The 23270-nt window shown below is 42.7% G+C and overlaps 1 protein-coding gene across 1 annotated transcript in view; it reads right to left on the reverse strand.

The window, feature by feature from the left end:
* Nucleotides 1-23270, reverse strand: part of ppp1r9ba (protein phosphatase 1, regulatory subunit 9Ba) — a 473359-nt gene that overhangs the window by 347240 nt on the left and 102849 nt on the right. The window contains exon 2 of the mRNA XM_068013062.1: nucleotides 1790-1922. Coding sequence (XP_067869163.1) covers nucleotides 1790-1922 — 133 coding nt within the window. The remainder of the gene's footprint in view (nucleotides 1-1789; nucleotides 1923-23270) is intronic.

The raw sequence follows: 23270 nt of genomic DNA on the forward strand, positions 1-23270 counted from the left end.
CCATGCTACAGATAGTATCACCAAAAGGCAGCAATTCATTGACAAATTGGAGAGTCCCAAGGATGCAAACTTGGAACATGCTGGAAGAAACTGCAAGGAATAGGAGAGAAACAGCTGCAAGAGATGCGTTGGCTATAGTGGGCCGCGATGGGGTGATACCATGGAACAGTCAGTGGAGATGATGGACAGGTCAACTGTACAAAAGGGTCCACAGAGGTTGAGAGGTGGCGTGATACTGTAGAGAAACACCTATCTTCCAATCAACATTACTTCACTGCCTTTCAAATTGCCATAGGCTTTGTCAAAGTATTATATAATAATAAAGAACAGAACAGATGACTTTAAAATGAGGAATGAATTATGTCTGCATGCTGTTTCCTTTACCCTCTAATCCCTTGTATCTGAAAATTGCATTTGGTCTTCACTTCCCATGTGCAGCATAATGACATATATATGTATATATAATATATATATTGTTATGAAAGTGCTTCTTTTTATTTTTTTTTTGAAGATTCATATGTTAGAATCATGGACTTTGGTTTATTTGGGAAAAATGAAAAGACTTCATGGATTTTTTTTTAAACAAGGGTCACTGAGAGGTCTTGTTTAAAAACAAACCTTTACTGGTTGTGACATGTCAAGATTTATGAGTGAGGAGTTGGTTTTGCTTCTGAGATATTGTTTTGACTTCCTGGTTGGGAGGTGGACTGTGTTGAAAAGCAGCTGGAGATCAACCTGCAAAGGGAGAAACACCCAGCTCATCTTTCCTGCACATCTCTAAGAGTTCCGGAGAAATCCCGCTTGTCAGCTCCTCTTTCACTACCTCTTTGAAAAATCTGCAAATCCAGAGTGGGATAACTGAAACCACTAATGCCACAATTCTCCTGGAAAGCCAACCAGACTACTTCTTGCCAACTCCAGAATGAACTGCTCCAGAAAAGATCCCCGTGATCCGTCTCCGTATACCCGGAACCCAGACCAAAAGGGACAAATGACACCCTTCCATGTTTTCTCTTTTTTCCTGAAGAATTAACAAGTATTTGGCCAACGTTTTCCTTTTTTAAATTGGTTTTTGTAAAACAGCTAGCAGAGAAAATCTCTATTTTTCGGTTAACTAGTGTGTGTATGTGTAGGAGGGGGGGTATTTAAAAAGGGAATTTTCATATTTCAATCTGTGTGTTGATGCTTTGCTTCGTTATTGGATAAATCTTGTTTTATAATAAACTGATAGTTTTGTTGTTTATTGAAGAAACCTGGTTGGTGTATTTTATTTGGGGATAAAGAGTAGAGTACATGTTTGACTGTATTGTTAACTGGGTAAACATTTAAATATATGATGTGACTTGTGGAGAAGTGGAACTAGAAAAGACAGTGCACTCCTCCCGCCTCAGTCGTGACAATACGTTTATCTATTCTTTGGAATTTTCTGTTGAAAAATCTTAAGAGTGCATTAATATCTTTTTTAAAGTTTTGTGAACATATGCTACAATAGCTTATTTAATATCGAAATGTAATGTTGCTTTGTGATTTTCCACAGCTATCTCTGCTAATTTATCCTAACATTTTTAAAAGTTGGTGAAAAGAGGATTTTCCAATCTTTACTCTTTTATTGCTGGCTAGCAGATTAATAGCTTCATGTGTCCCATCTAGTCCATAGTCTATTAATCATTTCCACAGCATAACAACCAGATACCAAAATTAGAGTACTATGGAATATTATGATCAATGTAAATATTTATTATCTTCAAGGCTAAAAAAACAAATTGTTTGGAACTTTGCTATAAATTACCCTTTTCAAGTTCCACAGGAAAGAGATCCAGTCTTTCCACTCGTTTTTCCAGTTCATACTCTGCTGATGCTGCCATAGGATCCACATCATCATTTCGTCTGTCATAGTCTTCATTGGAGTAGGTAGTGAATACCTGTCACAAAAATATTTACACTTTAGTGTTAAAACAATTGCGAAATAACCTCCACTTGTTCATTTGGAGCCTGGACTTCTCAAATTGTTGATGTGCTAGCCAACAAGATGCAACATGGATTACATTGGCATTGACCGTTGGGTATGAACACGACTTAACTCTACCACAAATCAAGCTTTTCATTTTACATCTGAGCTTATGTTCTTACTTCAGAATCTCAAACAAGGACGTTGTGCAGACTGAGGGCTACGCACAAAACGTGCTGCAAATTGTTGTCAAGTATTTTCTGACGTAAAAGAAATTGTTATAGGTCCTTAGTTTTGTTTAGGAAGGACAGGAAGCTAGAAAAAGGTGGAGGGGTAGCTCTGTTAATTATTGTTGGTATTAGCACAATAGAGAGGGATAACCTAAGTTCAGGAGACCAGGATGTAGAAGCAGTTTGGGTAGAGATGAGAAATCATAAAGGCAAGAAGTCACTTGTGGAAGTGGTGTGCAGGCCACCTCACATTAACCACACTGTAGGATGGGTATAAAGGAAGAAATAATGGCAGCTTGTCAGAAAGGTACAGCGATAATTATGGGGAATTTAACTTACATATAGACTGGAAAAATCAGATGGGCAGAGGTAGCCTAGATGAGTACATAGAATGTTTTCGGGATAATTTCTTGGAACAATACGTTCTAGAGCCAACCAGAGAGCAGGCTATACTAGACCTGGTATTGTGCAACACGATAGGATTAAAGCAGAGATTGCTAAAGTGAACTGGCAAATCAGGTTAAAGGATAGGTCAATAGAGATGCAGTGGCAGACATTTAAGGGGATATTTCAGAATACGCAGAATAGATACATTTCAACAAGAAAGAAAAATTCCAAGGGTGGGACCCGCCATCCGTGGTTAACTAAAACAGTTAAAAATAGTATCAAACTTAAAGAAAAGACTATAATTGCTGTCAAACAGACCCCCACCTGCCAAGAATGTGACACACTAATTTCGCCACATAAACATTAAAACTTAAAATTGTTGTTGGGAAGAAAAGAGGGTTTATCACAAGGAATTGCCATGCCCCTAGACGGAAAGACATTTTTTGCATACTAGTAGACAGTGATGGAACAAAGGAACCAGTCCCTGCTTCCCCAATACACAAACAGATGTGGTCAGACCAGTTTAGTCACATGACTAACTGGCTGCTGGAGTATTTTGAATTTGAACTTGGCACAGAAAATTTGAACTCAGAAAGCTGTTTGCTCCTGGACTGAAAAGACTTCTCTCCCGTCTGGTCATCTCTTTCTCACCAGCTTTGGAATCCAATGAAGACACAGGAACCCCAAGAGAGCAAAATCTCCTACAGTGAACAAGTTTAAGAAAAATACTGGGTCCCAACGAAAAGCAAGAATTACCTACAAGCAAGATCTACCTACAAAAGGTCTACAGCGAACTCGAAGCATAGCAACAAGAAGCTCTGCTGATATTGCCTCAAACCTCTCCACTTTATTTTTCTTCTGCTCTTTCCTGTCTCTATCTGCATGTGCATATCGCGTATGCATGCTAGCATGGAGCGCGGCGTGTATCCCTAGGCGTTAACCGAATTAGAATTTAAGTTTTAATAAATTTCACTTTTCGTCTTTAAACCTAAGAACGCCTGTTCATGCTCATTTCTTTGCCTTATAATTGGAAAGTGGTGAACAAGGATTTACCAAGGGGGAGCTCAAAACACAGTGTGTTTAAAAACAAAACCCTGTTACAATAAGACCAGGTGAAGGCTGAGAAAGACCCCTAGACACCTTTCTCACCTGGTTGTAACATTGCGCAAAGATGGGAGGCAAGTCAGAAGATTGGACAGAATATAAAAAACAGCAAAGAATGACTAAAAGATTAATAAGAAGGTCAAATTAGAGTACAAGAGAAAGTTAGCTAGAAATATAAAGACAGATAGTAAGAGTTCCTATAGATATTTTAAAAAGTAGAGTAAACAAAGTGAGCGTTGGTCCTACAGAAAGTGGGGAATTAATAATGGATAATAAAGAGATGGCAGTGAAGTGAACAGATTTTTTGCATCGGTCTTCACTGTTGAGGATATAAGTAACATCCCAAAATTAGCTGTAAGTCAGGAAATGGAAGGGAGGGAGGAATTCAAGAAAATTACAATCACCAGGGAAGTGGTACTGAACAAATTGTTACAGCTGCAGGCTGACAAGTCCCCGGGGTCCTGATGGACTTCATCCTAGGGTCTTAAAAGAAGTGGCTAGTGAGATAGTTGATACGTTAGTTTTAATTTTCCAAAATTCCCCAGATTCAGGGAAAGTTCCGTTAGATTGGAAAATAGCGAATGTAACTACTTTATTCAAAAAGTGAGGGAGACAGAACGCAGGAAACTACAGGCCAGTTAGCTTAACATCTATCTTAGGGAAAATGTTAGAAGCTATTATTAAAGTAGTTATAGCAGGGCATTTGGAAAAATTCAAGGGAATCAGGCAGAGTCAACATGGTTTTTTGAAAGGGAAATCATGTTTAACCAATTTATTGGAGTTCTTTGAGGGAGTTACATGTGCTGTGGATAACGGGGAACCGGTGGATGTATCGTACTGAGATTTCCAGAAGGCATTTGATAAGGTCCCACATCAAAGGTTATTGCAGAAGATAAAAGCTCATGGTGTTGGGGACAACATATTGGCATGGATAGAAGATTGGCTGGCTAACAGGAAACAGAGCAGGCAGAAATGAGTCATTTTCTGCTTGGCAAGATGTAACGAGTGATGTTCCACAGGGACCTGTGCTGGGGCCTCAACTTTTTACAATTTATATAAATGACTTAAATGAAGGGACTGAAGGAATGGTTGCTAAATTTGCTGATGACACAAAGATAGGTAGCAAAGTAACTTGTGAAGAGGGCGTAAGGGGGCTACAAAGGGATATAGATAGGTTAAGTGAGTGGGCAAAGATCTGGCAAATGGAGTATAATGTGAGAAAGTGTGAAATTATCCACTTTGGCAAGAAGAATAAAGAAACATATTATTGAAATGGTGAGAGATTGCAGAGCTCTGTGATGCAGAGGGATCTGGGTGTCCTAGTGCATGAATCGCAAAAGGTTAGTCTGCAGGTACAGCATGTAATTAGGAAAGCTAATAGAATGTTATTGTTTATCGCGAGGGGAATTGAATACAAAAGTTGGGATAAAAGCAAGAAATGCTGGAACCACTCAACAGGTCTGGCAGCATCTGTGGAAAGAGAAGCAGAGTTAACGTTTCGGGTCAGTGACCCTTCTTCGGAACTAGCAAATATTAGAAATGTCAAAGGTTATAAGCAAGTGAGGCGGGGGTTGGGCAAGTGATAACAAAGGAGAAGGTGTAGATTGGACAAGGCCACATAGCTGACCAAAAGGTCATGGAGCAAAGGCAAACAATATGTTAATGTGGTGTTGAAAGACAAAGCATTAGTACAGATAGGGTGTTAACGGACTGAATATTGAACAGCAGCAAGTACAAACTTGAAAAAAAAAAGAAAAAAAATGAAAAAACATGTTTGTACTTGCTGCTGTTCAATCTTCAGTCCGTTAACACCCTATCTGTACTAATGCTTTGTCTTTCAACACACCATTAACATATTGTTTGCCGTTGCTCCATGACCTTTTGGTCAGCTATGTGGCCTTGTCCAATCTACACCTTCTCCTTTGTTATCACTTGCCCCACCCCCGCCTCACTTGCTTATAACCTTTGACATTTCTAATATTTGCTAGTTCCGAAGAAGGGTCACTGACCCGAAACGTTAACTCTGCTTCTCTTTCCACAGATGCTGCCAGACCTGCTGAGTGGTTCCAGCATTCCTTGTTTTTATTTCAGATTTCCAGCATCCGCAGTATTTTGCTTTTACAAAAGTTGGGATGTTATGCTTCAGCTGTATTGGTGAGACCACATCTAGAATACTGTGTACAGTACTGGTCTCCTTATTTGAGGAAGGATGTAAATGCATTGAAGGCAGTATAGAGAAGGTTTACTATACTAATACCTGGAATGGGTGGGCACTTACGAGGGAAGATTGGCCAGGCTAGGCTTGTATCCGCTGGAATTTAGAAGAGTAAGAGGCGACTAATTGAGACATATAAGATCCTGAGGGGTCTTGACAGGGTGGATGTGGAAAGGATCTTTCCCCTTGTGGGAGAATCAAGAACTAGGGCTCACTGTTTAAAAATAAGGGGTCGCCCAATTAAGACAGAGATGAGGAGAAATTTTTTCTCTCAGAGGGTCGTGAGTCTTTGGAATTCTCTTCCCCAAAAGGCAGTGGAAGCAGAGTCTTTGAATATTTTTAAGGCAGAGGTAGATAGATTCTTGATAAGCAAGGGGGTGAAAGGCTTTCGGGGGTAGGTGGAAATGTGGAGTAATCAGTTCAGCCATGAGCTTACTGAATGGGGGAGCAGGCTCAAAGGGCCGAGTAGCCTACTCCTGCTCCTAATTCGTGTGCTCGTAAAGAGAGTAAGAGAAAGATTTATGTTTTGTGCTATTTGTAGCAAACTCACAAACACACTTAGACCTAGATTTAACTAAAGTGGAAGGAAAATAGGGTAAGCTCCATTTCACACAAACTCCTGCCCAATCAATGAAAGTTAGGACACAGCTTCACTGTTTACTTGGTGAAATGAAAATCTTATTCTCCCTATTTTATATGGAGTCACTTTTTAAGGTGGATTGAAAAATTTTCTACTTAAAGGTTCCAAAAAGACTTGCATTTTTATAGAGTGTTTCATAAGCGCAAAGCACTATACAGCCAATGAAGTACTCTTGAAGTGTAATCACTATTGTAAATGTAGTAAACATCATATCCACTTTGTGCACAGCAAGGTCCTAAAAACAGAAATGCGATAATGTCCAACTAACCTGTTTTAGTGATGTTGATCGAGGGATAAATATTGGCCAGGATTGCAGGGATTCCTCCCCTGCTCTTCTTCAAAATAGTACCATAGGATGTTTAACATCCACCTGAGAGGGCAGGTTGAGCCCTGGTTTAATATCTCATCAGAAAGACAGCATCTTCGACAGTGAAGCACTCCCTCAGCACTGCACTGGATTGTCAGCCTACATTATGTGCTTAAGTCTCTGGAGCCTGACTTGAACCCATGACCTTCTGACTCAAGAGGCGAGCATGCTATCACTGACCTAAGACTGAAATGGCTGAAGTCATGATTCAGCTTGTTAACATTTTAAAGTGGATTTCCAGTTGTAATTGCTCTTCATCTTTCATTGCATTAATTGGAAATTATAATTAAAAAAACAAATTTTCAAACCCTTGCTTCCTAAATTTATATGAACAAAAATTATATTTAAAATAACTGAATATGCAAAGAATAATATTAGGAGGGATTAAAATGGAGATAATGGATACCTGAGAGTGATTGAGCAGGATGGTGTGAAAAGGCACTGAAGCATTTTTAATGAACAACGATCCATCAAGAAGAGTCAATATGTACATATATAAATGTGATAACATCAGATTGTAGTGAAAGCTTCTTATTGCTGGAATGCCAGAATCAGCTTTTACCAAGTTATCAGAGGTTACAAAAAAAATGAAAGCTTTGAGAAAGAGTTGTATTTCCTGATTTAAAGAAAAAACACAACTCAAGATTCCTGAAGCCATCGTTGACTCATATAGATCCATTCATGCATGGAATAAATAACACATTCAACAACTTCATATGCAGTATTTCATGGCAATTATGTTTACATATTACTATTGTGTGATACAAAATCTTAAAATAAATTTGCTTGGTATCTTTGACTAGTTTTGTTGCACTGTAATAGCACGTGGAGTAGAAGCTAGATAAGCACATGAGGGATATGGAAATAGAAGGTTATGATGATAGGGTGTGATGAAGAGCAGGGGAGGAGGTTCATGTGGATCATAAACACCATTATAGACCAATTGGACCATATTGGTCTGTTACTGTGCATTCTATCTAGTTCTATGTAGCATGTGATACTCCCTCAGAATTATCAGAAGTAACTGTGATAGTACTGTCTGTATCACCATAAATTGAAGTTTGATCAATCAACAAAGAGGCAGTTGGAGGAACATCTATGCACGCTGATTATTAAGATTTCATTTGAGTGTATGCTTGCCTCCTGATGGATATTTCATAAAACCAGCAAAGTCTTGGAAATTGCTGCTGGTTCCTGGTTAATCAGTTTAACTGGTGGCTAAATATAGCAACCTCTTCTTTAAACTAAAGAGCAATAGGCTACCTTATCTGGTTGGGGATATTTGTGTTTCAGTTTTATTTAAATAGTATTTACATATGTTTGTTGCAAATATTTAGTTGTATAGAAGCAATGACTGTATTTTCTTTTATGCTGTTGCAGAATGCTTAGGAGTAGTCATGGTGAGGGAGTTACCATGGTTACATCTACTGATTACTGATACTGTGGTAGACCATCTGAAAAATTGCTGCTTTCAGTTTAGTCAGCCAGCATTAATTTGAACCCCTGATGCTAAAGATGGATGAAAATAGGGATGAAATTAGATTGATCGAAAACTGGGAGTGAGAACGGTGATAATGTTCGAATGATATGATGACATCTGCAACGAATGTTCCAATGTGTTTTATTTTGGAATAAGGGAGAGAGAGCTGACTCATACACTGGAGGCACTTACCATTGGATGCACAGTGACATAGCAACTGCTGCAGTCGAGCTCATTCCAGAAATTCAGACTTTTGTCATAGATGTACGCACTTTCATGGCCAGTAATATTGCTAAGATTCAGTTAGATGCACTATCACTGAATTCACAACCAAGGTATAGCAAGGGCATTAATTCGTAGAAAAAAGGGCAAAAATCATTATATTCTACAGATTGTGAAGATTTGGACCGTTTTTATGCTTGAATTATTTCCAAGCCCCACTTGAATTATTTCCAAGCCTCGTGGGGAAGGCTGGGATGGGGTGGGGGGTGGGAGGGGGGGTGGTGCCTGATCGCAGGAGTTGCCCAGGAAGACATGCTGGGTCCAGGAGGTAGGTGTAAAGGCACTGCAACCGACAAGCCCTCGTCCTGGATGTAGCTGCCAAGTTTCCCAAGGCTCAGAAAACTCGGCTGAACACAATTAAAGTTGAAAAGCTGAATGACCATGAGGTCTGCAGCCTCATTATCATATTTAAAGTGCCAACCCACCCACCTTCCTGCCTCAATTAAAGCCAAAAGTGGGCAGGTTGGAGGCAGATTTGTGTCGGGAATCTGATTTATATCAGACTTTAACACCCTGGCTAACCCAAACCCAGCTGTTGTTTTTGGTTAAAAGTCCCCCCTAATTGTTTGTTCTTGTGGGCTGCTTAGCTGTGTACAATGGATCCTCTGGGGTGATATATAAAGTTTAAATCCATGTTCCTATTAATTTACATATCTCAGGTAGGGGGCATTAAGTAATCTTAGTACTGATGTCACCATCAATTAGGCAACAACACTAAACATAGTTATTGCCAAAGCCCGAGGCAAAATTCAAACAGGAGAGATCAGCAAGTAAGAAATAAGTGCCAATAGGACTGAGTGGACGGTTTGGGAAGCAGGGTTCAAAGTGAAAGGATCTGTAGCCCTAGACTGTACACTGTAAATCCATGTTCTAGACTGACACTCAAGGTCTGAGAGAGTATTTCATTGTCAGAGATGCTATCCTTCAGGTGGGACATAAAACTGCCAGTCCCATTTATTCAGATCATTTTTTTTTATGACACCTTGCACTATTTGAAGAAAAACTGGGGAGTTCCACCACTGTCGTGGCCCATATTCCACCTTCAACCAACACCACCAAGACACAGATTAATGGGTCATTCATGTCAGTGCGGTTTATGGGATCTTGCTGTGCACAAAATGGCTACAGCATTTTTCTATATGAGAATAGTCACTGCACTTCATTGAATGTGAAGAACTTTGACGGGGCAAGGCAGTGGCAACGATCGTGGGGACGGAGGCCAGGAGCGGTCTTCAATCATTGGATGTAGGGTTGGGAGGAGCAGCCTGCTCCACATTCAAGCAAATATATTTTGAAATTCTGCCTGTTGGTTACAACCTAAGGAACGCCTCTTCAGAGCATTTGTAGACTTGGTTTACTTGAGTACAATGCTGCTGGCGCTGGCTGCCTCAGGGCAAACTAAACTTGCAGAGGGGGATGGGGGTGTTTCAAACAGGTCTCATACGAAAATACACCTAATGCCTGTTTCAGGTGTGGGCACTGCACGCTGATTTTTTTGCCCTTCATCAATACTGCAGGCACAGCACCTGAAGCTTGTAACAAGTCTGAGCTGCTTGCCTGCCATTCTGGAGGCTAAGGAGGCTGCTTAATGCCCAAAAAACAGACACTGCATTTCTAAGCCTATATAAATGCAAATCAATCGAATGAACAAACAATTTCTCATTACATGCAAATCTATTTTAAATTAGTATTGAAATGGTTATGATTATGTAAATTAGACATGTTCACACTAGAAAAGAGGTTGAGAGGTTATGTAATTGCTGGTTTAAGGATTCTAATGGGACGAGATATAATGGACCATGACGAGATATTTCACCTTATCCAGAAGAGTAGAACCAAAGAACATGGTCTGCACTTGAAGGAGGTAAATTCAAAACTAATCTACAGAAGGAATATTTCAGTGAGTGGTCAATCTATGGTCTGCCCGAGGACTATCAATTCGGTGAAAGACGCCCTTTGGTCTGCCCGAAACTTGCTGGTCTTCCAGCGCAAAGAGTTGTCCACCACCGAATGTTGCAGACTGGCACATTCCAAGGTCCAGGACTACGTGCTGAGGGACGCACTAAAGCTTGGGGCAGCCGCAGCAAAGGCTCAATGGGGAAAGACCACAGTGTAAGGTTCCCCCACCAAGCTGGACTGAGGGGCTGGAACCATGGGAAGCCCCTCGAACTGTATCGTTAATATTCTCAATTGCTGTAAATGTAAAACTGTAATTGACATGACAATTGTGAAACGGAAGGGTTGGGAAGAAACTCATGACATTATTGAAAGAAACTGATCTCTTTTGCAATGTTTGTATTTTTTCATGCTGTTTGGAAACTGTTTGGCAATGTAATTTTTACAGATTTTTATGAATAAAGTATATTTTGGGGAAAAAAAAAAAATCTATGGTCTGCCCGAAACTTGCTGGTCTTCCAGCGCAAAGAGTTGTCCACCGCCGAATGTTGCAGACTGGCACATTCCAAGGTCCAGGACTACATGCAGAGGGACGCACTAAAGCTTGGGGCAGCCGCAGCAAAGGCTCAATGGGGAAAGACCACAGTGTAAGGTTCCCCCACCAAGCTGGACTGAGGGGCTGGATCCATGGGAAACCCCTCGAACTGTATCGTTAATATTCTCAATTGCTGTAAATGTAAAACTGTAATTGACATGACAATTGTGAAACGGAAGGGTTGGGAAGAAACTCATGACAGTATTGAAGGAAACTGATCTCCCTTGCAATGTTTGTATTTTTTGGTGCTGTTTGGAAACTGTTTGGCAATGTAATTGTTACAGATTTTTATGAATAAAGTATATTTTGGAAATAAAAAAAAAATCTATGAAACAGAATCCCTTGGATTGTTAGAAGAGCCCTCCCCATCAGATCCTTCCTGCACGCCCGAAGTCTCACCCCCTCCGCGCAATGCCCCCGCGGTGGCTGTGGCGGGGAAGAGACGGTTGCCCACCTCCTCCTGGAATGTGTCTTTGCAAAGCAGGTGTGGAAAGAGATGCAGTGGTTTTTGTCGAGGTTCATCCCAAGCAGCTCTGTAACACAGGAGTCTGTGCTCTACGGGCTGTTCCCAGGGACACACACCGAGACAAACATCAACTGCTGCTGGAGGACTATCAATTCGGTGAAAGACGCCCTTTGGTCTGCCCGAAACTTGCTGGTCTTCCAGCGCAAAGAGTTGTCCACCACCGAATGTTGCAGACTGGCACATTCCAAGGTCCAGGACTACGTGCTGAGGGAGGCACTAAAGCTTGGGGCAGCCGCAGCAAAGGCTCAATGGGGAAAGACCACTGTGTAAGGTCCCCCCACCAAGCTGAACTGAGGGGCTGGATCCATGGGAAACCCCTCAAACTGTATCAGGAAAATTTTCATTTGCTGTAAAATGTAAAAATGTAATTGGCATGACAAATGTGAAATGGAAGGGTTGTGAGGCAACTCATGATTGTAATGAAGCAAATGGACCTCCTTTGCACTGTTTGTATTTTTTGACTTGGTGCTGTTTGAAACTGGTAATGTAATTTTTACAGATTTTTATGAATAAAGTATATTTTGGAAAAAAAAAATCTATGGAACAGAATCCCTTGGATTGTTATTGATTAATTCAAATGCAGATCAGATAGATTTCTTTCAGAACATAACATTGTGGGATGCAGTATATAAGCAATTTGAGACCTGACATGTGGTAAGTGTAGCATTCAAAGGAAGGAAAAAGGTGATTTTGAATTCATGCTTTCAAAAGCTCTCCAGCACTGGGGTTTTCCTTGCCCCCATGTCTGGATTGTTGAGGACTAATTAATAGAGATTGGTTGATATTAGTAGTTAACAACTCCACTATCACTGGATCATACGTAGAAGGTGAATTAGATGGACGTTCTTTTCTTTCTACTTGCAGTTCCTATGGGTGGGATTTTTATTTGTTCATGAGGGTGGGAAAGGGGACAGGCAGTCACTTAATCCCGCCCCTTGGGTCACTATGCGCGGTTTCCCGGCGTGAAACCGGCACGCTCCGAGTTTAAAAGGTTGCAGCAGGAGCCGGAAGAGGTGACCCACTTGCTCTGTGCAAACAGTCAATTAAGCCTATTAATGAGGCTTGTTGTCAGCTCGTTCAAGGACCAGTTTAGGAGCTTCTTTCAAAGGTTTGGATTCCACGCACCATCAGAGCCATGACAGGGAGGAGGAGACAGTGACACAGCAGGGAGCAAGCTGGAATGGAAATACAGCAATAACAGGCAGCAATGAAGGGTCAAGGCTCAGAGAAGGCCCTCATTCACAGGCAACCAGTTGTGTTTAATGGGAAGAATTATCTTTCATAGCTCTGTACTCTTGACAAGGGCATTTGTGGGGATGGGGGAGGGGAGGCCAGGATTGGGGACTGGAGGGGAGGGAGGGATGGATGGGTCCTTCTGCTAATGAGTCTGACGGAGGGGGTTCAGGAAGACTCTGCATTCCATTGCTAATGAAGGAAGGGCATTAGAGGAAATGGGATCAAGGGGCAGAACATTAGGCAACGGGGGTGAAGGGGTGAGGAAGGAGGGGCAGGAAGGATCTAGTTTCTCCCCCTTACACAATGTTCACCAGCACATTCCATCACTCTGCCAACCCTCACTTCCCATTCTCCTGTGTCTTATACCAACATGAAATGGAAACACACAAGTCAGCCTTAATGCAATAACTTTCCCAGTGCTTAATCACTTAACATTTAACTATTACTTTACATCAGAAACACCCAAGTGACTCAGAAGCTAACATTAGCAACATGATGCCCTCCGCTGACGGCCACTCCTATAAGGCCGTCCCCCTGTGGCTGAGGATGAGGTTGAAGCAGACTGCTCGCTGGTGCCTGTCTAGGACTGAGATGCCGGGCGGGGGAGGGGGGGGGCACCTCCAAAGGCTGCTGCACCAGCAGCGCTGCGGGGTCAGCCTCTGTCACAGATGCTTCGTCCGTCAGAGGGGCCATGGAGTGGATGATGATGACAGAGCCCCATCAAGGGTGGTCCCCTCACCACCTGTTGCCTCCTCAGCTAATTCATGGTGCCCTGGATCACTGCAGGGGACCACCAGCTGGGGCGCAGCTGGCATCCACTCTTTATGCCATTCGTGGCACTGACTGGCCAATGCTGCTGATACTGGCATGTATCCTGTGCACGTCAGTGCGCTGTTCTTACATCCACTCTGAGTGGATGTGGCTCTCCACGAGGCTTGCCACTTTCTCAACGGAGGCTTTCATGTGCTCAAAGCACTGAGATACTGTGGAGCACATGAGATGAATACACTCCGCCATTCACATCCCATGACTCTGCAGAGCCTCAGGTAAGTCCGACATGTGGATACACATCTCACGCTGGTTCTCCAGGAAGAGCCTCCGTTTCATGACTCCACTGTATTTCCAAGCTGGTGGGCAGGGCTGCGCTTGTCCGCCATCATCCGAGGGGGACTGGCAACAGCCAGCTCTGCCTCCCCTGAAACCTCCACCTCTGACACAATGTGTGCTTCACCCTGGCCACTGTTTCTAATGCCGCGCAAGGACCCATCGCAGTGTGGGTGTCTGCACTGGTGCAGGGTGAGCTGGTAAGATGCAGGCTCTGAAGTGTCTTCTTCCTCTGACTCCTTGGAAACTTCCTGTCCTCGCATGGACACCCCACTGTCCATTCTCATTCTCCCTGGCATTCAACTCCCATTTGGCCTGCAAGGTCAAGAAAGATGTCTGTTTTGGGGCCACTGCTGTTTGTCATTTTTATAAATGACCTGGAAGAGGGTGTAGAAGGGTGGGTTAGTAAATTTGCGGATGACACGAAGGTCGGTGGAGTTGTGGATAGTGCCGAAGGATGTTGTAGGGTACAGAGGGACATAGATAGGCTGCAGAGCTGGGCTGAGAGATGGCAAATGGAGTTTAATGCGGAAAAGTGTGAGGTGATTCACTTTGGAAGGAGTAACAGGAATGCAGAGTACTGGGCTAATGGGAAGATTCTTGGTAGTGTGGATGAACAGAGAGATCTTGGTGTCCAGGTACATAAATCCCTGAAGGTTGCTACCCAGGTTAATAGGGCTGTTAAGAAGGCATATGGTGTGTTAGCTTTTATTAGTAGGGGGATCGAGTTTCGGAGCCACGAGGTCATGCTGCAGCTGTACAAAACTCTGGTGAGACCGCACCTGGAGTATTGCGTGCAGTTCTGGTCACCGCATTATAGGAAGGATGTGGAAGCTTTGGAAAGGGTGCAGAGGAGATTTACTAGGATGTTGCCTGGTATGGAGGGAAGGTCTTACGAGGAAAGGCTGAGGGACTTGAGGTTGTTTTCGTTGGAGAGAAGGAGGAGGAGAGGTGACTTAATGGAGACATATAAGATAATCAGAGGGTTAGATAGGGTGGATAGTGAGAGTCTTTTTCCTCGGATGGTGATGGCAAACACGAGGGGACATAGCTTTAAGTTGAGGGGTGATAGATATAGGATAGATGTCAGAGGTAGTTTCTTTACTCAGAGAGTAGTAGGGGCGTGGAATGCCCTGCCTGCAGCAGTAGTAGACTCGCCAACTTTAAGGGCATTTAAGTGGTCATTGGATTGACATATGGATGAAAATGGAATAGTGTAGGTCAGATGGTTTCACAGGTCGGCGCAACATCGAGGGCCGAAGGGCCTGTACTGCGCTGTAATGTTCTAATTCTAAAAATCTTTTAATGAACGGCGACTTTACATTATTGTTACTGGCTGCTCAACTGAATTAAGCTAAGTCACTGGCAAGGCAAAACAGAATAGTCAGAGTAATTAGTAATGCAGCACAGTCTTTTTATTGACACCGAATTGCTGCTTCAATCTAAGAAAATAGAAAACTAGGGGGGCAAATTCATCTTCAGTGGGGGTGCAATGCACAGGGTAGCCTATTAGCTGGCTTCAATGGAAACACTGGGGTATATAACAGACGGCCATTCCGCTACCGCCCATTTTGCCAAAGTTGAATTTTATCTCTGTCATCTTTATGAAATAATTTTATTTGAAACCTTAATTTTGTGCAAAGTTTAAACTAAAGTTTTACTTAAGTGGCGAGTTTAATCTCGAAATTCAAACCATAGAACCCTATGCACAATATACCAGACAATTTCAATCCTGCTGAGCATTTCCTGATATTTCTAGCTGCTTGTCGGAACTATCTCCTCTGCCAATGCTGTTTAATGTGCAGTTACACATATTCAGGATTTATTAATTGCCAGAAAAGTATGGATTCCCTGTCAGCCTCACTGTATCTTTCCTGGCCATTGTCTTAGGTTAATTATAATAATTTACTTTTCTGTTTGATACTCAAACCACGCTGATAAGAACGATGCTGCTCAGAAAGTACTGGAACATAAATCACCACAATTACTATGGGAAGTGTTCACTTGAATGTGAAGTATTTTTGACAACAAATCTACTTTTAACACAGTACCACCCACATAAGTCCCAGTCAGTGTCCCAGCCAGATCACAATATAACGACACATATTTAAAAGTACCATCAATGTAGAATCTCATTTCAATTTGAATTCAAATAAAAAGAATTGACAATGAAATTCTAAATTATCCATAAGAAGCTTTCTCAAATTGACCTTCTTTCTGAAGTATATTTACAATTTGCACACAGCACAGAGTTAAGTCGTGTATGCTTGATAAATTCAAAGGCAAATCTTACACAAAAATAATTGAGTTATCCAATCATTTGATTAAGCAATATGAATTACAAAGCAAACTGAGCATTTAGTATTGAAGAAATTAGAATTATCATATAGTTTGAATTAAATACTTTGAATTAAGAGTAGACAATTTTCAAACAGCATAATTGAAGCTACCAGACATTTGAATTTCAACATGGTATTAAATAGTAACCCAAAACTATAACTTTCAAGCATGCCATTATCATAGAACAAAACACCTTGCCTTCAATTCTGTTGTGAAATAAAATAAGTGTTTTAAGTTGCTTTGCTTGAGTAACCGGTTTTTAAAAATTAATGATTTTGCTGCAATGTTATTAACATCCCTCAATAAAACTAGCATTCAATTGTCATTCATTTAATTTATTCAGTTTTGCCCACATTACCCTCTTGGTCCTTAGCAGCAAAGTTTGAACTTCTTTTAAATTTGCTGACAAGCTCTACTGCTATTGAGAATCATTCTTGCCTCTACTTCAAAGGGCAGCACTATCGGGCTACCAGAGAAAGCACCATGCCTTCCTATCTTGTCTGTCTATCTAACTCTACCTATTTAATTATTTATCTATCTGAACAATTTTAATCCATCACACTTCAGATATCTAACTTCAAAAAGTCAAACATCATTATGGATGTAAAACGGCCTTAAAAAAATATTTTTTCCTTGCCGTCAACCAACGGGAGAAAAAAATGTTTACCCACCAAACTAACATTGAGAGGGAGAATCTTTTATGAATTGACCTGCGGGTGTGTAATTAGATGTTGCAGCCTTAAAGGGACAGGCCTGTTGCATTTTAGCAGTCAAATAACACTTGTGTTACATGGTATAATACTTCTGCTCTTACAAAACAGTATATCATCTGGTTTACCAAAATATAATCCTCAGGTAACATAATAAAAACATAAGAAAGCCACACATTCCTCCACCCATTGACCTAAGTTTTACGAGCGTGCAGCAAAGCGCGGCGGCGGGCTCTGAAGTTGGGGGTCCACCCGTGCGGAGCGGCCACTGCTGAGCCCCTGTAATATTTCATGCGGGGGCTTATTTAAATGGAGGGGGCAGAGTGGCCGCCCCCAATGACGTAAAGGGGGAGGCCGCTCCGTCCCTGGCAATGGCATCTAGCGCCGGTGCCATTTTTAAAGGGCTTCAAGCCCTGACAGACGATTTGAATGGTTAAAGGCAACATTACTGCTTTTATTTAAATAAAAACAGTAAAGTTCACATCAAAGACCCTCTTCCACCCCACAATCATCAAATAATTAATTTACTTCCCTGTCCCCGCCCCTCGAAAAACCATTTTGACCCATCCTAACCTTCCCCAGCTTTATGATCTTTGCCCTTCAACCACTTCCGACCATCCCCTCAACCAATGGAGTCAGTTTTCTCCGCTCCCCGCCCCGACCTGAAAATTACACTCTTGCCCATTCCCACCAGTGTCTAGCCTTGGTTCCCAAAAGGGGATCCTGCAGCCACCGGCCAGAATATCGGCATGGGATGGCCACCTGGTCCAGATAAGTTCATTAACATGCAGTTGATTTAATTTTATTACGCAAATGGCGGTTCCGTCGCCATGCAGCAAAATGCGGCAGGACCTTCTTAGAGTCGGGGGTCGAGGCGGGCCTCTCCTGAAAGGATTTTATGGCACACCCCCCCCCCCCCGCCATGACCCTCGACGTAGGAGGGCTAGTAAAATTCAGCCCATCATATACAACTAACTATACCCAAGCATTTCATATCATGTGGAAAAGACCTAACACAGTTTCTCCCTTTTACCCCCACCACCACCCCCACTTCCCAATTAAACAAAGCAATAATCCAGAATACCCATCTAATCAATTATATCAGTACTAGTTTTCTTCTTGGCATGATATTTCCAGGATGCCAGAAGTTCAAAAATAAGATGTGGATTCTGAGAAGCACCAGCAAGTTATCCAGTTCCTTTTTTAAATGTCACAGGAGGTAAGGTCAGCTAATGGTTTGTGATAGTTCCACAATTTTTTGTGAATAAAAATAACTTGTCTTCCATCAAGAACAAGTGGAGTTTCACCCACAGCAGGTGAGGCAACGGCCACACATTCAAATTTGGATTTCATGTGCTGCAATTTTCCACCCACTCGCCTATCCCGTTTAGTGACAGTGACTGTACAATATGGCCACCACACTATCACAAGTAAGAACATAAGAAATAGGAGGAGTAGGCCATTCATCCCCTCGAGCCTATTTCACCATTCAATAAGATCACGGCTGATCTGACTGCGGCCTCAACTCCATTTTCCTGCCTGCCCACTCCCCCATAACCCTTGACTCCCTTGTAGACCAAAAATCTGTCCAACTCAGCTTTTGAATATATTCAATGACCCAGCTTCCACTGCTCTCTGGAGTAAAGAATTCCAAAGATTAACAACAGTTAATGGAAAACCCCTTATTCTGAAACGGTGCCCCCTAGCTCTAGATTCCCCCACATGGGCTAACATCCTCTCAGCATCTACTCTGTCAAGCCCCCTCAGAATCTTACATGTTTCAATAAGATCAACTCTCATTCTTCCAAACTCCAATGAGTATTACCCAAACTTGCTCAACTTTTCCTCATAAGACATGCCTTTCATCCCAGGAATCAACTTAGTGAACCTTGTCTGAACTGCCTCCAAAGGAAGTATATCCCTTCTTAAATAAGACCAAAACTGTACACAGTACTCTCGGTGTGGTCGCCCCACACGCCCTGTACAGTTGTAGCAAGACTTCCCTACTTTAATACTCCATCCGCCTTGCAATAAAGGCCAACATTCCGTTTGCCTTCCTAATTAATTGTTGTACCTGCAAGCTAACTTTTTGTGATTCATGTATGATGACATTTAAATAGTTAAATAGTTCCATTTAAAAAATAAGTAGTATGCCAGTGATCCCAGTTACTGAGAGTAATGGGGCTCGGTTCCACTCCTGATCACTATTAAGTAACCCCTGCTGGAAAGTACAGGTGAATGGACATGCGGGAGGGGCATTCTTCCCTTTGGGATCAGGTTTCAGTGACGGTGGTGGTGGGGGCTGGAATTTCCATTCACGCCACCTGCTCTGCCCCGTTCACTGCACTGGGGCTCATTAAGGTCGCACAGGGAACTCCTGACAGGGTTCCTGCCATCAAGCGGGGGCTTGCAGTCAGGGAGGTGAAGTGGCAGTAGACCACAACGTCAATCTCATCCAAATTCAGGATTAGATAGAAAGTTTCTCTCTCACTCCCCGACCCCAGCAATGCTCACACATTAAAGAATGACCATTCGGCTGAGGTACCAGAGAGTACCGGCATCCGTACTGCCTTTAACCAGGAGGAGTTGATTCCTTCACAGAAAGACGAAGGGGGAAAACTGCAGAAGTAAACACTTCAAAAGAAGAAAAATAGTAAAAAGGTGTAGCAAAGAATTTACCAACACAGAGCAAATTCTAGGCCGTCCTTACTATTTAAGAGCATTGTTTGTCCTGGCATGATCTAATTTTGCTGGAGACATGAAGAAATATTTATTTTATGGATTTATTGATCTCCATTTGTAGTCATGTTAAACAGCAATATCGTTATTAAAAACATAAGTGATCCCCTGAGACAAATTAAATAACCAGGAAATCATCATGTGTATATATCTATTGATATGGAAGTCAAGTAGGAGGTAATGGTGGTGGGAGAAATCAGTTGGTTCTGGGTCAATGTAGTACATTTATCAGATCTGTCATGTGAGGCCATTTCCATCCACCTCCTCATGGCTCGGAAAAGGTGTAAGATCAAGCTATCTGTCCAATCAGTCTCTCAACTGGGAACTGATGTGTGCAGCACCATCAACATTGCACAAATACTACCAGCAAGATTTCTGACAAAAAGGAATAATGGCTGGAATTTTACATTGAGGCGGTGGCCTTGCCCACCGCTAAAAAAAAAATCAGGGAAGTCAGCCTCTGCCGGGCCCGGAAGCCACGCAGAAATTCTGCTTGGCCCAGGCCCTTAATTGACCTTGGTTGGGAATATCCCCCCGCCCCACACCTCCCCTCTGAGGCAGGAAGTCCCGCCTCCAAGAGCTGCCAGCCTCAGTCCCAGCAGCGCCGCCAGCAGCAGTGACCACTGCGCCCAGCAAGAAGAGGACAATGGGCGTCACCCTTCAAGAAGGTCAGTGGAGTTCAGACCTTACCGGGGACAATCAGCTGGGCCATGGCGAGGGCTGTGGGAGTCGGACAGCAGGGCAGGGGTGGTAATTTGAGCAGGGATGGACTGTGTTGCAGGCGGGTGGTGGGGGGAGGGTGGACTCACTAGGTTCGAGGATGCCTGATTAGGAGGGCCCCTCACAGCCTGCAAGGAGGCCGCCAGGTTTAGCAACAATTAAAATCCACCCCTATTTTTCAGTAGCAGTTGCAACATAAGATGCCAAACCAAAATGAATGAACTCACTTCACATAAGTAGATCAGAAGGAAAACAACAGCGTGAAACTGGACTACAATTTGTAATGACTTACAATAAAAGGCACTATAAACCCATTTTGTGGATTTAATTTTCATGGTTTTAAGAATATTTACACAATTACTGAGCTGTTTGACATCATAAGCTGCACTATTGATGGCTTATATTAATTTTGATCACGATTTAAATTTTGTGGATATAATGATGCATGAATAAGCTAAATTAAAAAAAATTCTTATCCAGCTTGTGTTTGTACCTATTAATTATTTTATTAACCAAAATTCTGCATTAATTTATCGGACAAATTCTCATGATTTGTTTTTAAAATGTACCAAACATCTACTTCGCACAAAAGCTCGATTATTAACAGCTTCTGTTGCACCTCATATTAATGGTGCACTATTTTTCTAAGGCCCTTTCAATTCATTTGGAAATTATAAAATCAATTAGCTTAATTCTGAAAACGCAGTCTGCAGGGCACAGTCTGCTCATTTTATCCCCTTGTAAGACATATAACCATTGTCAGGCAAACCCCCACCTAGCAAGACTGAGGCACACATTATTTCGCCACATGAACATTAAAACTTAAAATTGCAAGCCGTGACTGGAAGGATATTTGCATAGTACTAGCAATGTTGGAACAATGGGGACCCGCTCGTTGCTTCCCCAATACAAAGAAGAAGTGGTCAGACCAGTTTTAGTCACATGTCTAACTGGCTGTTGCAGAGAATTTGAACTTCCAACAAAGGATTTGAACAGAGACAAAGCCGTGTGCTCATGGAGTAAAGATCTCTCCTGGAACTGATGCAAGAAGACCTCTCTCCTGCCTGCTTCCATCGCCTTCCCATGGAACTGAATCTTGTGAAAACACGTGAAACTTAAAGAGAGAAAAGTTTCCTACGTGAACAAGGTTTTAAGAAGACTACTGGGCCCCAACAAAAAGCAAGACTACTTACAAAAGAACTAGAGTGAGCTTGAAGCACCGTAACAAGATATTGCCTCAAACTGTTCCACTTTATCTTCTCTTTTCAGTTCCTATCTGCATGTATATATCGCATGTGCATGCTAGCGTGGGCGTGAACCATATTAGAGTTTAAGTTTTAAGTTTTAATAAAATGTCATCTTTCTTCTTTAAACCTGAGAAAGCCTGTGTGAATTGGTTTATTTGTCTTATAATTGGAACTGTGAACAAGGATTCACAAAAAGGGGAGCTCAAAACATAGTGTGTTTAAAATTAAACCCTGTTACACTAAGCGAAGGTAAAGACAGCAAAAGACCCCTCGACACATTTCTCACCTGTTTGTAACACCATCTATCCGGGGATAATAATACTTTCTTTCCCCATCACTTTCGTCTCTTTTCCTTCTCCCTCCTCCACGAGCACCAAAACTAGCAGCCCTCCAGTAACCTCATCCAAATGAACTTTCCTCCCATGTGTACCTCGATATTGGGGGAATTTTATGTTCCCCCCTGTGGCGGGTGTGGAGGCGGGGAGAGTATATAATTGGGTGGGACTGTGGCGGTGGGGGGAACCCTGCCAACTTCCTGCCTCCGTTGGAATTAAGTCTGGGGTGAGAAGGCCGTCCCGCTGCCAATTGAGGCCCTTAAGTGGGCAATTTATGCCAATTAAGGGCATCATTCCACCACAGCCACAATTAGCCCTGCGGTGGGTGGGTCTGTCACTGCATGGGAAGCACAGTGAGAAAAACTGTGCAGGTTGGTTGCCGGCTCTGGGGGGTGGTGGGCAATGGTGGGGTTGGGGTGTCCCTCGTTAAAAGGCACTCGGGGCCTGGCATCAGGAAGGGGGGGGTTGTCACTCAGAGCCACCCCCTGCCCTTGCTCCTAACCTCCTCTACACACCCATTCCCCGCGACCCCCACTCCGCAGGACTCATCTCGGCCTGTGGCCTGGGTCCAGCGCAGGTCCGTGGTCTTGGGCGCGTGCTCCACCGCAGCAGTGACGCTGCTCAGTTAAAGAGCTCCTGGCCTCTGACTGGCCGGCAGCTCTCAGAGGGCAGGACTTCTGTCACCAGGGTCCTTGATCCTGTGGAAGGCCTGACACTGTCCATTTTAGTGTCTAATAATCACTTAATTCTGTGGGCCTCCCACAAAAGGCGCAACACAAGAGTTTTTGGTGGTGCTTTTGCTGACGGTCGAGATCGCTGTTGCCCAGATAAAATGCCAGCCACTGAATGCTGCCAAATGCTAACCTGAGTGGTATGACCCTGATGCAACACATGAACCTGTTTTCCTGTTGCGAGTCATGCTGGAGTCTACAACTGCTGAAGGATTACGATTACATTCCTGAAACAAAGCAAAGGAACCCTTTTTTAACAAACCAATTTGGGATTTGATAGCAGGAGGGTGGGACTAATTGGATTGATCTTTAAAAGAGTCAGCATTGGCACGATAGGCCGAATGGCCTCCTTCAGTGTTGTAAGATGCTATGATTCTATGACATTCTGAAAGCTCTGCCCAAGAGGTTTCGAGGCTTGGGTTGTTACATTTGGAGGAA

Source organism: Heterodontus francisci, chromosome 33 (assembly GCF_036365525.1).
Source record: "Heterodontus francisci isolate sHetFra1 chromosome 33, sHetFra1.hap1, whole genome shotgun sequence".
Lineage (NCBI taxonomy): Eukaryota > Metazoa > Chordata > Chondrichthyes > Heterodontiformes > Heterodontidae > Heterodontus > Heterodontus francisci.